Below are 16,466 nucleotides of genomic sequence, written 5' to 3' on the forward strand. Positions count from 1 at the left end.
GCACGCTGGCACCAGAGCCCGAAAATTTGGCTTTACGTGAGCTGATGAATGTCAAGTTTGTCGTGCGTGCTGTAGAGCGCTTTTCGGAGTGTGGACTATTTGACTAATTACATACATCAAAGACTATTATCACAGTATAATCATGTTATCCTCATAATGTCACCATATCATACTATCAAATACTCGTAACAAGCAGTTTGCCTTTTCATTATGCAAAAAAGAGGTGAGGCGTGCAGACAGGACACAAGAGTAGAGAAGTTGACAACACGAACGCCTTTTCATTTGGAGCGAAGGCTTTCACGGAGAGTGGAGCTCAATAAATATCCCTCATGTAACACGTCACACCAGGACCTTTAAGATAATAATAATAATAATAATAATAATAATAATAATAATAATAATAATATATGGAAGCTGTTCTTTTTCTTCAGTGTTGGTCGCCGCCATTATAGAGTAACAAAATTGTAGAGTAAGAAAAGTTGAGCGAGAAAATTGAAAATTACAGCATTATGACTTCATTGAAGTAGAGGAACGCGAGGGCACGTGCGGAACGGAGAACAGTTCGGGACGTAGTCCGGCCGACACACGTAGGGAGTCAGGACAGAGGGAAACGAAATGGAAAGGAAGAAAACAGGAAAGGATGGGCTGTGCTTGCAGCCGGAGGGGAGAGAGAAGTGGTAGTGGGGGGGTGTCTCCAAGTGGCCGGCGCTTCCCTGTGCGCACGCGTTGGTGACGTCATCGGCCGGGGGAGGCGTCCCCGGCCGCCGGCGCGCCGCTGCTCCGGACACGCGCGTGCGAGTTTTGAAAGCGTGGTCGCGCGCTGATCCCGAGGGAAGCAAGCGGCGCGCCACGCAACACGGCGCCGCGCTCGCTGCTCACACCAACTCCTGCGCCGCGCCGAGAGGAAGGGAGCGAGCGCTCCGGGAGCGCGCGCGCTTTTTCGGGAAGAAAAGGGACGTCGACGCGCGCGCTCGCCGCCGCTGGCGCCACGATTGTTGTTGTGTCACGCCGGCTCTTGGGAACATGTGAGCACCGCCAGACACTTCTTGTAACTCTTCGCGGCAGCCTGCTCTTCGCTGTGCTCCGCAGAGGCGAACGTCGCGGGGGCTACTGACGTCGTGCTCGTTGTGATCGTGTCGCAAGAGTGACAGCGCCGGCGTTGACACACACGAAGCCCGGACAAGTATTCGCCATGTGTCTAGACTGTTCGCTTTCTCGCCTGGAGTGACTGAAGAACGTTGTTTCTGTTCCGCTTTCTTTATTGTTTTCCTCGTTTGTCGTCCTCCCTTTCCTTGCATCCGCGATACGACCAGGCGCGAAAGCAGCGAAGGAGGTGGCGACTGAGAGTGAAGGAGAGAAGAAGGAACTAGAAGTCACTTCGAATTCGCTTGTCAATCAGTTCGATGGACGCAGTGACAGCGAGAGAGGTGGTTCTCTGACGTGCGCCTGAATCGTCTGTGAGAACGCTGCGGCCTGCTCGCCAATCATGGCTCACAAAACGGCGGACACTGGGGGCGTGCGGTCCAGTTTGCTCATGCTGTTGGTGTTCGTGGCAGGTAAGACGCAAGTGCTCGAAAATGATGTCTTTTTCATTTTTTTCTTTTTTTTTCACGCGACAAGAACCGAAGGCTTGTATTTCAGGAAAAAGAAAAAGTTTCTGACAGCTCATCGGAATTAGTTGCCCACATGCTTACGCGAAGAATCTTTTCTTCGTATGCTAAATTGCAGACGAGGTCACTTAGCTTGCGGCGGCGAATGTTAATCCGTTACACAGGAAAAAGGCTATTTTCCTAATATTTGTGCCGTCACACCTGAGCTATCCTCTAATAGGTCCTCGTCTCTTGCGCGGGTGCTGCGCACTGCGCAGCATTTCGCGCGCAAATGGAACGCATCTCACGGGCGCCGAAGAATGAGGCAACGGTGCGGCACGTCCAGAGAATCCGTCTCGCGTGGGCCAGAAAAAGAAAGAAAGAAAAAGGCACAAATTTCTCTAACCGCCCTCACCATTAGGAACTCTCAGGAAAAGGTTTGCGTCGTTAGAGAACAAGCCCATTTCGACGCCCACGCAGCAAATGAAGCGTACCGCTCGTCTCTATACTTGTGCGCGATTGTTGCGTTTGAGCTTGCTTCGCCAAGTTGCGCCCGATTTTCTTTATCCTTTTACGAGGGGCGCCATGTAGCGTGCAAAGCGTGCAGTCGGGCTCTCGCGCGCGCACTCTTTTCGCTTGCGCGTATTTTAATAAATGGTTCACTAATTGTCTTCGATTTATACATGGCACGCCGTGCAGCTTGTTGCGCGAGCGTGGGGCACTCTGCGAATAGACCGGACGGCGCTTCTCGCGAACGCCGGTAATGACCCCGTATAGTGAGGCGCGCCGCCCCTCACTGCACCTGTCTTCCGAATGGCAAGAGCGAAGCAGGTCGAAGCCGGTGCCGACGGGGAAAAACACGTCCGTAATCGTCTGCGAGCCGCCAGCAGCACGGAAGAAACGCGGGAAAGCATCTGGGTTGGGAGGAAAAACGAACTCCCACAGTGGGAAAACGGGTTCCCCTCGGTCACGTTCATGTCCCGGGGTCCCGTTGGTTCGTACCCAAGGCGCGAGCGTCTTAGGACTGTCTTCGTTTCGTTTTTTTTTTCTATGCAAATTCTTTACGGTGGGTTACGGTGCAATTTTTATCTTTAAATATTTGTCCGAATTGCATGTCTGGTACGCTCGACAGCTACGTATGAAGAAAACAGTGTCTGCTTTCCTAATTCACACGTGTCGGTGGACGAGCGAGGACCTTAAGAAAGTGAGCGTGGGAAAACATTTTGTTTTTTCTGTGTATGCAGTAGTGCTGAAAGGCCCTTAGCAAGGTGCATCGGAAGTTTCATCGTTTCGCTGTCTGCCATCACTTCCGTAATGCAGAATCCATTGGACACGCGCATGCGTACTTCTTGGAAGCCCTTCTTCACTCAACATGATGAGTGCCGTAGGCTGACTTTTTCTTCCTTAGTAATAAAGTGCCCTGACAAGCACCCAACTAAAGCAGCAAGATAACAACAAGAATGTGCCGCGGTGTTGTGTATGTCCCCTTTGTCACGCCGTAATAACCACTATCGTATACGTATGGTAGCGTTACCCTTCGCTAACGCTTCCGAACGGTTGCCTCCGTGTCAGATAAGCAACGTACGTGCAAAGAGTCGTCTAGCGTAACTGTAGCCAGCGTACACTGTATATAGACTGAAGGAGAGATTGATTCTCCAGATTGATTACCATTGTTGCGGTAAAATATACAGCAGGGGTGCGCGTTCTTTCGTTTCATCGAACGTGCACGCGCGCAATACAACAGCGGGAGCATCCACTCAACGGTGACACGGAGAAAAGGTGCTCTACGTTTTGGTAGCGCGCTACTGCGCATCAACTCCATTACAGCGCACATTCGTAGCGTTTAGGCTTGAGCGACTTTTCGACAATTATAAAATTATTGAGTGTTCGGTCCATGTTATCAGACTAAAACTGTCTCACGCAGCTCACAAGCACGTATTTTTCAAATGAAATTTTTATAACCTAAAAAGTCATGAGTCTTTAGAACAAGCTTTTCTGCTCAGAGGCACCGCACATAATCATACACGACAACGTTTGAATTGCACCATTTCATTGCTTTGTACTCTATTCTCCGAATGCAAAGTCGTAGGCATATTTTTAAAAGCAGCTAATTTTTTGAGGTTTATTCTCTGCTGTATTTGAACCATGATTATTTATCATGCCGCATCAGCATTCAGTTTGTACATTGCTGATAGATAGAAGCACGGCCAAGAGGAGAATGCGTGCCGGTTCGCAAACTCCTTTGTCAGACGAGCTAATATTTGCAGGGAACATATGAGGACGTAGGTAATTTCAACAACAACAAAGAAATCAGCTTCTGTTTGCTTTGTTGAATCAAAGTATAGCCCTTGTTGAGCGGTTTGTAATCGCACACGCGAAAAGCTACTTTTATTCCATTCTCACAAGTTAGAAATCTACGTTCTCTCGCTGAAAACACACAGAACATATGGATAACGGGGTTCTGCCTTCAGCAGTATATTAAGAATACGTCGTCATTGCTAATAAGAGCCTTGATCTGCAGTGCCTCGATCTTTTGAAACGTCTTTCGACACGAGGATGGTTAACTCCTTATCAAGGACAGTGAATATACGTCACCCATATATCTTTTTGCAAAACACAGAAGCTCCGATCTCTGCTTTTTGCTTCTGTATATGGTCAGTTTAATTTTGTCCCTTTTTTGTATCTTTGAGCTGAAGCTTCCTTAAAGATGAATTTAGTTCTTTTTTTCCGGCGGGCACAAAAAGGCATCATCTGCTCATCAGTATAGGTAATAAAAAAATAGGGATATAGGGAGCAGAATGTGGATCTTGAAAACCACACCACTGAATCCCTTCTGAGTGACGGCGTACGCAGTGCGTTTATTTATTGCGATAGCAATTATATGGACACTCCAATGAATTTCGGCCGCTGTCGTCTCCGTGAGGTGCTTTCTATATATAGGCATATGTATGCTATATATATAGTGCAGTAAATGCGGGTTATATTGCCACAGCATTCTATCGCTAAAGTTGCCCAAACCCGGTGTTACATACTTGAAAAAATTATTTCTTAGAAATTTGAGAATGGCAGCCCATAGGCAAATGTCATGAAACAAAACACGGACAGCGAATGCCTTTTACTTTAAATCTTGTCAGACTTAGATATCGAAAGTGCTGAACAATAACAGAGCTCAAACCTGAAAATGATGTAATTTTATTGGCACAGCTGTGGTGCTACCTCCGGGATCGGCCCAGGAAAGTGGTCTGAAACATACCCGATACGGAAAAGGGGTGGCAAAGTTGCTAAGGAAGACGTTGGCTTTAATTAATAAACGTGAATGAAATTGTCCGATGGCAGGATTCAAACAGAGGACCCCTAGCAAAACAGCTCGCTTTTACTTAGCTTACGATTGCTTCAATTCATACTGACACTACAGCTACAACTTTTACACTTCTTGTAATATCCTGACATGTGGCTATATCGCATTCGTTACTTTACCCTTATGGTGAAACTGCGATATTTTATTGACTATAACCTAAGCTAGCAAGGAATCGACGAAGTAAAGCGCATCATAATAGAACGTTCAATAGCGAATGCGACCGTAAGCGCAAGGTGCTTCTTAAATCATATAAAGAAAGCAGTACTGTTTGCATTCGTAATCAGGTTTCGTAACTTCACTACGTCTTACAAAATAGTTCAGCGTCGAAAGGCTGCCTGAACCAACATTTTTAAATAAATTACGCAGACATTGTAGTGGAATCTCTGGACATCTCTGGAACTAGTATGCAGGCTTTACACTGATATCATTGGTACCTTTGTATGGTTACATGCATATAAAATGAGGCGGTATAACGTTGTGCCATTCGCCTATTCCTATTTTCACCCTTTTCCCGTTAAGCAGCTAAGATTTCCGTACGCGTCGAATAAAAAAAAAAGAAAAACAAGTTGAAATGGTGCATGGTATGCCTTCCTCATAAAAGCGTAGGAAACTAAAGAATTCAGCAACTTGCTTTTAGGTATTTCCGCTTAGAATTACTTAATAAACACTTCGGCGATTCCTGTGTCTCCGAACTGATCTGCTGCGACAGCTGCAGGTTTTCACAGCGAACGCAGCCATCATCTCAAGAACAACTTTTTTTTCGCGTACTACTGCTTTGCAATGCGCAGAACGTTGTCTCCATCCGCTACGGTATTTACTGCCTGCTGCGATCTCCGAAACACACGCACAAGCACCCCTACTTTTTCAATCTGCGAGGCGCAGGAAACCTGGAACAAAATACGGAGTGTCAGCTCGGCGGCTATGGTGTCTAGCTCTCAAAGTAGTTCAATACCGCATGGCGTCGTGGTCAATATTTTGTTTTCCATGTATAAAAAAAGAAGACCTGCGGAACAAAATTTATTGCCAGGGGTGCTACATCCTACGCACATGGTACAATGCGTGCTTGTTGTTACGTACAATATATTTCCGTAAACGGTCTAGAGTTCTGCGCCTCTCCTTGCTGAATATTCTCAGTTTCTGCGTCACGTGAACTAGAAAAAAGTGCCACGACTTCTAAATCAGTGGAAGCTATACTTTTCCATCATCAACTAGCAATAGCCATCTATGTCACGATCCTTTTGTCCTCTAGAATGCAGTGCTTTTATACTGTCATGCCTGTTTCCGAATTGCCGTCACTCACAAGAGAGTGCGTGAATCGCATTGAATATATGCTTGGATATCCTGATTTCTTTATTTTTCTTTCGACACACGTTATTCTGCAGGCGCGTCAACAACCGGAGGCAGTCATGGGGTTCCATATTGAAGAGCTTCCACGAGAGCTTACTCTCAGTATTTCTACCCAGGCGTTAATTGCCTCACTTGTCTTACTCGTTGATGGCTAATTTCTGAAGAGTTTTTATAATGATCCGCTTGTAGATTGCCAGTAATTACGAACGGCGATGTTTTCAGTGACAATAGGTAATTTGGGTTATAATCACATCGCCAAAGGTGCCTCATCAGCGCCAGGTGCCGTTCAACGTAGAATACTCGTCTGATTTCCTCTAACTCGCAAATGTGTGCTTGGTACTCAGTAATTACTCGCACAGGAGCTTTCACTAAAACAGCACGTCGAGCGCAGTCCTGCTACGCCGATCGCCTTGCACTAGCACAATCGCGCACAGCTTCCACAGTTTTTTTTTTTTTTTTTTTACTCAACGAATGCAACAAGGTGCGTGTCGCGGAATTAACGCCCCTCCGATGTGCTTTCCTGGACAAGGCTGTTTCACAGACTTCAAAAACTACTAATTCTAGGTGTTATTCGCATTGTTTACATCATTTTACTTGCATTGTCTTTTGATCAAAGAGTGCATTATGAATATGCTAGTGTAGTTTTTTTGATTCTAGGTATGCTTACAATTCATTACATGTGCCGGGGCCCATTCAGTGCCACTCGCAGCGTACTTCATCACCGCAACATGTTGTTACTTGTTATAGCTCGCAGACAGTTATATACATAACCTGACCATGCTAATAACGCAAACGAAGAAGAAAAAAAGTACTCCCCTTATTTGAAAATGTAACCTGCATTGCCAAAGATTGACACTCCAAACAACTGCCCTATGATTACTTCTGTGTATGACATTTATTGCAGTGAGCATAAAATTGTGCGCGAAAACTACATGGCAAGCGGCCAATACATCACACCTTAATGGTTCGAAACAAACCCACAACGCACGACTTTCCAAACTAGCAACGGGGAGAGAGAAAGAAGAAAAGAAAGGCAAGAACATTTGCTTACTTTTCTTATGTTAGTTTGCGTGCAGCGTCAAAATTTGCTACCCGTGAATGAGAAGTCCTGGTTCGCCTTCCGCATAAAGCTTAAAGAATGAGCAAAGTGGTGGTTTATGAGTCCAGTTGAACAAGTGTGGTAGCCCGTTGGGATGAAGAACCCCACTGTGCAAATGTCGTTGACGGATGGTTTGCAGCCTGAGGCATGTCCACAAAGGCAGTCTAGGTCTACGTCCCGCACTGGTGCAGGACGGAATGGGAAGCAGCTCGAGCGGGCGTCAATAAAATTTCCCTCTGATCGTACGGACGATTTCGCAGAGGTAAACATTTCGGAGAGATACCTCCTCTTGACGGATAAGGCTAGCCGGGTAGTCCGTACCACACGGAGGTATTAGAGCGCACCCGCGGTGCGCTGAAGTGTTTATTTGCGAATGTCTGTTGCATCAGTGGATGGAATCTTCAGCAAAGGCAGAAGCTACACAACAGCCTAAGGATGACAAAGCGGCACTAACAGCCTATCAAAAAGGGTGCCAATCCGGTCGAGGCTCTGTTTCGTTTTACACGTCGTTCGACTGAGGTATCATATTTGACAAAACTGTGATTTAGATTAATTAATTATGGCGTTTTACGTGGTAAAACCCCTATCTGATTATGAGGCACGCCGTAGTGGGCGACTCCGGAAATTTGGACCACCTGGGGTTCCTTAACGTGCACCTGAAATTAAGTACACGGGTGTTTTTCGCCCCCATGGAAATGCAGCCGCCGTGGCCGCGATTCGATCCCGCGACCTCGTGCTTAGCAGCCCAACACCATAGCCACTAAGCAACCTTGGCGGGTACGATTTACAAGAAATAGGGTATTCATGATTGCAAGTCGCACTGGACCACGAGGGCGTTGACGAAGTTCGAGTTGCAAAAAGTTGCAAAATTGCAAAAAAAAAAAAAAAAGTTGCAGGGGTTGCGGTTCACTGTACGGTATGTGAGGCGGTAATAAAGCAGCTTGGAGGCGCACGAAGATAAGGGAAGTCGTTGACAAGTTAAATCTTGGTTAGCGGTTAAGTGGTCAGCAGTTAAGTTAGCGAGAAGGAATTAATTCTGTTATGTTTCCATTCCGAACCTTCGCCAATCTCCCCTCATGGGTATGTGCAATGTGTTAAAGGAAACAACAACAACAAGGAATAAAAGACAAGAGTAGGAAATAGTAGGAAAGTGTAGGGACCAAAAGCCGTGAATCTCGCCAGCACATTGCTCGCGCGCTAGTTCAGATGTTTTCGGCAACTGATACTGCGAGAAAAGGCATGTATTACAGCGCTAACTGCCTAACTACGAGAAAACATTAGACGCGTAAGAATGGCCTAGACGTAGGTCAGTCTTGCAATTTTACGCCTGAAATACGAGCGGATCGGTCACGAAAAGCTCGCAGAAATATACGTTTTGGACATGGAAACTGAAGAATAGAAAAAAAAACGAAACAAAACAAAGAAATGCCGTCATTACAGTTGCCAGTAAATTATCTAAACGGGGAATGTTGACAACAAGCGTCGCTATTCGGCGTGACCTCCGAGATTGAGCGGGGCCCGCGGTGTGCTGAAAATATTGTAGGCCATAGTCTATGATGTGCGTCATGTATCCACTAACTATCAGGTGCACGCGTCGTCTGCTTAGGTGCTATTTAAAGGCCGTTAACAAGAAAATCAGACAGTGCTACAGCTTCTCCGATATAGTAGTCATCCATAATCAATTTACCCTAAGTGACATTTTGTTACAATTGGTATTCAATATTAAAGGTTGCAGTTTCGTCCGAAACGCGAAGCATCGATTGCGATAGCAAATTAGCAGACAGCCGTACGACTTAAGGATAGTAGTTTTTGCGGCCGTGTAAAGTTGCAAACACAAGCTTACTAACTAAATTAGCAAGCGTGGCGTCAGCGTGCACAAGCAAACATGCACACACGACACACGATGACCGCGGACACTCGCTGTGGAAGCGCTGGCCTGGAAGATCGCGGCAGCAGCAGTGAGTGAAGTGACCTTCGTGCCGTCTATCACTTCAACGCAAACTGAGTGGCGAAAACACAGCACACGCAAAGCTAGGAGCCTCCCCCCCCCCCCCCCCTTTGGCCCTTCTAGACTCTATCCCCAAAGCAGATCGCCTTCAAAAAGCCCGCACGGCCGCGAGTGGCCGCGCGTTGCTGCCGAAGAACAACGCCCCCTCCACCCCCCCCCCCCTCTCACACACACACACCTCGCCTCCGCCGGTTCCTTGCGCGCGACGGAAGACGGGGCACTTTCTTCCCGCTTTCCTCCCTTGAGCGCACGAGATTGAGCCGCGATCATCGGCAAACGCTCGCACAATTTAACTCGCACATACAGCATACGGCGCGCGGCGTCCGGGTTGGACTTTATGCACAAGTCTTCGAATTTATACGGAACATCGCGGTGACGGCGTCGCCGACGACGACGACGGCAAGAATGCGCCTGCAGTGTCCATATATTTGCTATAGTAATAATTACTTTCATAGCGCAGTCGGCAGTTCCTACTTTGAGTGGAAGAATTACAACGTCCTACGGAGGTTTCTACGTCTCGAATGATGTATCTGCGACTATGGTGTTAAAGGGACATCTTATCCGTGTTGGCACTTTCCGCTTGGAGTTTTAGCTCCGGAGCGAGGTTTAGTTGTGTTGGGCAGTTGAAAGCAATCCTGAAAAACAATTTTCTGTAACTGAAGGTTTTTTGAAGGAATCTGCGCTGATTGGTAGCTGCCTGAGTTATGTTGACTAAATGCTTGTGCAATCACACGGAAGATATTGTATCAGACTAAACTTACAGGGTGAACGTATCTGCCACCGAATGACTTCATGTATAGACATTTCGCAGACTCAAAGTGAATAATAAGGCCCTAGAAGGCTTCACGCCAAGTGGATAGATAGAGAACTCATTATTCTCGCTTTTATATGCAGGTTTGAGTTATGAATGTGAGAGCTTGCGGTGACTTCTTGGCTAACGGCTGGCGGGTAACTAATCCTTGAAAGGGTATTTGTTACATCACATCGCGTAGTCTTCTAGGACACTGCGTGCGACCGCGAAAATGCAAGCATTCGAAATAAGCGAGCCTAAATTGCTCTTTGGGCCGGTATCAATGGTTATTTGTCTGGAGAAAGATATGCAAACATTACAAGAAAAACGCTCTTTCTCCTTTGCTCATCAAAAGAACATCCAGTTTTCACTTTATAAGCTAGAAACCCCATTTTCCATTCCTATATTTGAAGGACTTGCTCTGAGTCTATTTCGTGTATACTAAAGGGCACGTTTTTCATAAGAACACGAGACAGACAGAAGCAAAACAATATGTCATCGTTTCTGTCAGTGTTTCATCTATCCAGTGGAAAATATTCCATGCAGTTTCTATTATTATGACTGAAAAGGCGTAACCAAGCACCTAACTGAAAAAGAAATACAAAGCTATTGTGCGTCCCAGTGATTAGCCTCATTTCGGGTAACTTAGCCCACAGGCTACAGTCTGCTAGAACCGACTTCTTGTTTAATCTCCTGTCCACACGCTACATGATATGACATCACGCACATTCAAAGCAAGACATGGGCAATTCCTGTCTGCCCGTTCGTAACATTTCTGTCTTTTCTCTTTCTTTTCTTTTTTTTTTCAAGGCGGAGTTTGTAATGGTAGTTTAGGGTTTGTTAGATGACACCATGTCACACGTCTCGCAGTCCAGCTAGTTATTCATATAGGCGTTATTTCAACTCTTCGGGTTGTCGGCTACAGAGTAAAGTAGCCTACCACCGGTGATAGCGCTGTCTGCACGCGGAATGCATGACCACTTCTGCAGCCGTTCATCTCCCCCACCTACCACACCATTGCGAAACGCGCGAAATTAATTTTTTCGCATGTAATGCAGTATTCATGTGGAGAGAAAGTGCGAAATACAATCTGAATTTTTGATAGATAAATAAAAAAAAAAAGCTCAAGTGCTTGCTTTCGCGACGATCACTAGCGTCTTTGACGCAGGCAGCACATCTGAACAACCCTGCTAATAATTCGCTCATGGCCGAATCGGCCGAAACGAAGGGCGATGACCTGCGTGAGCGTCCTAGAGGTTTGATAGGCTCACAAGAGCCATGCGCAAAAATAAAAACAGATTCACGCTGGCTCAGTAAATCTTGCTTCCACTCCTAAGGGAGGGCACGAGTAAAAGACTACCGCGACTTGAAGCGGGAAATCGCACTTCTGAAGTAGGAACCGTTCCCGAGAGCAGACGTTTGACGTCAGGGAAAGGACCCAGAAGTCAAAGAAGTTTCTCAACGTTGCCATGCAATTCCCGTAGGAGGTCTTCGAAATGCCGAAGTCAGAATTTAATAACGATACGCGAAGGCCAGTTATTCCCTGTATATGTTTTTATTGAATCTGAAAATAGCAGAAATGTTTACTTGTTGAAATTCGTCGGTAGAAGGAAAGGAAGTTGGAATTGACTAGGTATTCATGAAATTTTGACCCCAATAAATGACGTCGTTGCTGCCGCGCTAGATCAGTGTGACGTAATGGATTAAGAACTACCTTCTCGTGCTTGTACTGTCAATGCACGTAAGAAGTTTTTCAAGGAAAGCTATTTGTTTGATTGAGCCTATTGTTATTCTACAATATGAAGTAATTTTTATTTGTTCATAAACAATTCATTACTCCCAAGCAAGTTCGCTTAAGTATTCTGTGGAGTCACGTTGAACTGGGGCTGGGACTTGAAGGCACCGATGTCATTGTTGCCAGTGTTGTCATATGGGTATAGCATCACTACAGAGAAGCGGGTAGACAAGAAATTTTTTTTTAACATTAGCTGTATAGATCAACGTCAGCAAGCAGCCTTGGAAACCACTTTCTATAATGATTTATAATACTAGCATTTGGCATCGCAGAAAAAGAAATGAACATGACTAAGTGCGTTTACTTGCTTGAGGTTTTCCGTGTTGTGTCATGTCGTGCAGAGTGGGAATAATAAAGGGGGGGGGGGTGAAAATCAGACATCCACCCGTTGTAGCAATTGCTACGAACGGGTTGATGTCTGATACGTCAAACACTTGCCTTTGCTTGGTGTTGTCGACAAATTGGACTTCACCCTGCCATCTGCTAGCCGCCTGGTTAGCTCAGATGGTAGAGCGGCTACCCCGGAAAGGCGGTGGTCCCGGGTTCGTGTCCCAGATCAGGACGAATTTTTCTTCAACTGTAAGGCTTTTCTTTCTTGGAACCCGTATGGGTTTCCTTTGTAGCAATTGCTACGAACAGGTGGATGTCTGATTTTCCCCTTTATTAATTACTTCTCTCCACCTTGCGGGTTTCCGCAGAACTACTACGTCAAAGTGAGAATAAACACGGCTGATTTATCATTGTGTTATTATGTCACCTTCTTCACATGGCAAGAGCCCAATTATTTATAGATAGCGTGTGGAAATATTCATCCGTCTTATTGGCCCATTAAAGCCCACTCTTTAATGGTCAGCGTAAGTAAATACGTGTTAATCACTGATTAACTAAACCAGTGACGACACTTTGCTAATTACCTTATTGATTAAGTGTTTTAGGCCCATGTTGCAATGCTGCAATTGAAGAATTGAAGCAGGTAAGCGGGCTCAATACGTGTTTACATTGTAGGAATCTTGTGACTCACACTAGCTTCGCGATTCTCTTCTCAATCTCGCGAAAAATTAAATTGCCGCTCTACTCATATTTCACTTCAAAGCTTTTTTCTTTTTTCTGAAAGGGGAGCAAAGCTAAATGGGACACTGACGTTCTTTTTGTGACATAGAAAGCGATATAATTTATAAGGGAAGTGCAGGAAAGTCAACCTGGCTGAGCCTTGTTGGCTGCCTTGCACTGGAGAAGGGGACTAAAGGATGAGTAGAGGAAGAGGGGGTAAACTCACAGTATGCACGCACAATCATGCACAAGCGTTCATCAATCAATCAATCAATCAATCAATCAATCAATCAATCAATCAATCAATCAATCAATCAATCAATCAATCAATCAATCAATCAATCAATCAATCAATCAATCAATCAATCAATCAATCAATCAATCAATCAATCAATCAATCAATCAATCAATCAATCAATCAATCAATCAATCAATCAATGCATATTTATTGCTGTCCTAGCCAGTCAGTCGGACACAAGCGACCACATTTAGGCTGGTGGATCTCAAGAAACGCTGCACCAGCGCTTTCGAGTCTTTTTAAATCGCAAGCGCACAAGGCCACGGTTCCAGGATCTTATGAGGCCGAATTCACAAAGCTTTCTTCTTCGTAAAGGTTCCATAAAATTAGCTGGCTGCCTTCGCTATTAACGAATCCGGCACCAGGATTAGTTGGAATTCGCCCTTACGAGCGCTTCGAATGTAAGTACAATTTGTGAGTACGAGCGCTGTTCTATGAAAGGCCTCACTTTCATAGAACACTTCATTTAGGTTTCAGCAAAGATGTCTAGAAGCTAGTACGCACTTGTCCAAGGGTTCTTACTAAGAGAACATGTTCAGAGCAGTGAATGGTTTTAATTCCGTGATTGTGCTTCAAAAATAATCAGAAAGTAAATTAAATGATAGTGTAATCATTCTCCTTAAAATATTTTTATGGATTTGACAACCCCCACCAGTCAAAAAAGTTGCACTGTCCATAAATAGAGAAGTAATGTCCCCGCTGCCGCGTTATAAAAAGAAACTCGTATCTTCCTTTTCGAAGCCGGTGCTAGTAAGGTTCGATTTAAACTGATTACCTAATTGATTACTGCTTCGCTGTTACTACCGTGTACGCGCGTCTCGTGTGAGTGGTATGTTAATTTTACATTCAGACGAAGTCAGTTACGACTCTTAATGCCTTCGCTATTAACATATCCAGCACCGGGATCCGTTGGAATTTGCTCTTAAGAACGATTCCAATGTAATTGCAATTTGTGAATCGGAGCTATGTTCTATGAAATGCCTTACTTTCATAGGACACTTCATTTAGGTTTCAGCAAAGATATCTAGAAGTTGGTACGCAGTTGTCCGAGCATATATATATATATATATATGTATATATATACGCCGCTGTTGCCTCTTGGCCAAGTGCGGCGTATTACGTTGTAAATATATTTGTACGTAGCTTTTCATCTGAGTCTTCTTACGTAACATATGTGGTAGAGGTGGACGTTCCTTGTACCTCGTCACGGAGCTTCGTAGTGGGCGGTACGTCGGGCCTTCCTTCATGGCTCCCGGCGGTGACAACTCGACTCAGCCGCCTCCGACACCTGCTGCCACTTCGACGACCTACGTCACTCTCCATGCTCCTCGTGATCCTGGCATATTCTCGGGCAAAGATGGGGAAGACGTCGATGACTGGGTCAGCCTGTACGAACACGTCAGCCGCAATAACCGGTGGGACCCTACTATCATGCTCGCCAACGTAGTCTTTTACCTCGGTGGCACACCTCGAGTTTGGTTTCGGACGCACGAAGATGAGCTCACCAGTTGGGATTCGCTCAAGCAAAAGCTCCGAGACTTGTTCGGCAACCCCTACGGTTACCAACTTGCCGCGCGGAAGGCGCTTTCCGGCCGTGTGCAGACGTCAACAGAGCCCTATGTCACGTACATTCAGGACGTCTTGGCTCTGTGCCGCAAAGCTGACGCCCACATGACTGAATCGGACAAGGTATCCCACATCCTCAAAGGAATTGCCGATGACGCCTTCAACTTGCTCGTAGTTTGCCCGTTTGCCCTACACTCCAGCGACATCTTTCTGTGCCGACGCTCCTCGTACCAACAACACTGGCGATATTACCAGGATTATCCGTCGTGAGATCGAGGCTGCCTATCCGGCTGCCTTCGACTTCAGCCCCTCCAACGCACCTGCAGTCACGGTTTCCCTGATCCCTGGTCCGCCAGGAGTTCGAAAACATGGGTCTTCACACCATCTGCTCGGCCCATCGCCCTGACACCCACCCGGCTTCTTCGATTCCGCCCCGTCCCGCATCTTCTTACCCACCACGTTTCCGCAACCCATCTGAATGGCGCACTGCTGACGACAAGCCCATTTGTTTTCACTGCCGTCGAATAGGGCACATTTCTCTGCACTGTCGCAGTCGCTGGACTTCCCCGACCCGGTGTGCTTATACTGCCTACTCTCGCCCCTCAGGTGGCCCTTCTCGTCCCTATTCCGCACGCTCCGATAATGCCGCCACTGATTCTCCTGCGCCGAACCGCCCCTATTCTCGTTCACCTTCGCCCCAATGACGACAATCTCGTTCTCCCCAGCCCCATCGCTACTTTTCGCTGACTCCCTTCGGACGCCGCTACCAGCCGCAAACTAGACGATGCAGCGCCTCGAGGCGACGCTACATTGCTCCCTACGCCGCCAAATACTCTACTGACGTTGCCTACTCATCTGAACCTTCTTGACGTGCAAGTCGACGGTGTTTCTGTTTCTGCTCTTATAGACACTGGGCGCATTTGTCGGTAATGAGCGCTCACCTTCGTAACCGCCTGAAGAAAATAATCACGCCCGCCAAGACGCCTGTTGTCCGTGTCGAGAATGGCGGAACAGCCCCCGTAATTGGTATGTGTACCGCCCGTGTCTCCTTCGACGATCGCTCCACAATCGTGCTATTCACAGTCATCGCCCACTGTCCCCACGACATCATCCTCGGCTTAGACTTCCTCTCCGCACATTCTGTTCTCATCGATTGTTCCGCCAGTACTCACCACCTGGACCTGCCTGTTCTGGATCCCGCTGAACCACACCCCAGTCGCCTCAGTTCCGTCGACTTCGTTCGCTTGCCACCTTCGGCACTGACTTACGTTGACTTAGTGTCATCCCCACCAGTCCCCGACGGTTACTACATCGCGGCTCCTATGCAAGACGTCCTACTTACACACGGGATCACAGTACCTCATACCGTTTTATCTATTACGGCGAATTGCGTCTGCCTGCCAGTGGTCAATTTTGGCTTGACGACACAAGTGCTGCCACGCGGGATGTCTCTGGCCCAGCTTTGCTCATTCGAGGATCACTAAATAGCATCTATTGCAGTAGACGACAATTCAGCCGATCTTCCTCTATCGTCGCAGTCGGCAACTTGTACCATCGCCGACTTAC

The 16,466-nt window shown here is 46.5% G+C and overlaps 1 protein-coding gene across 2 annotated transcripts in view; it reads left to right on the plus strand.

The window, feature by feature from the left end:
- The first annotated feature begins 800 nt into the window (after positions 1–800).
- LOC126541835 (neurotrimin-like) overlaps positions 801–16,466 on the plus strand; it is a 188,499-nt gene continuing 172,833 nt past the window's right edge. For both annotated transcript variants that reach the window (XM_050188774.2, XM_055076969.1), the window contains exon 1: positions 801–1,556. In XM_050188774.2, coding sequence (XP_050044731.1) covers positions 1,487–1,556 — 70 coding nt within the window. In that variant the 5' untranslated portion in view covers positions 801–1,486. The remainder of the gene's footprint in view (positions 1,557–16,466) is intronic.

This window comes from Dermacentor andersoni, chromosome 2, assembly GCF_023375885.2.
Source record: "Dermacentor andersoni chromosome 2, qqDerAnde1_hic_scaffold, whole genome shotgun sequence".
NCBI lineage: Eukaryota > Metazoa > Arthropoda > Arachnida > Ixodida > Ixodidae > Dermacentor > Dermacentor andersoni.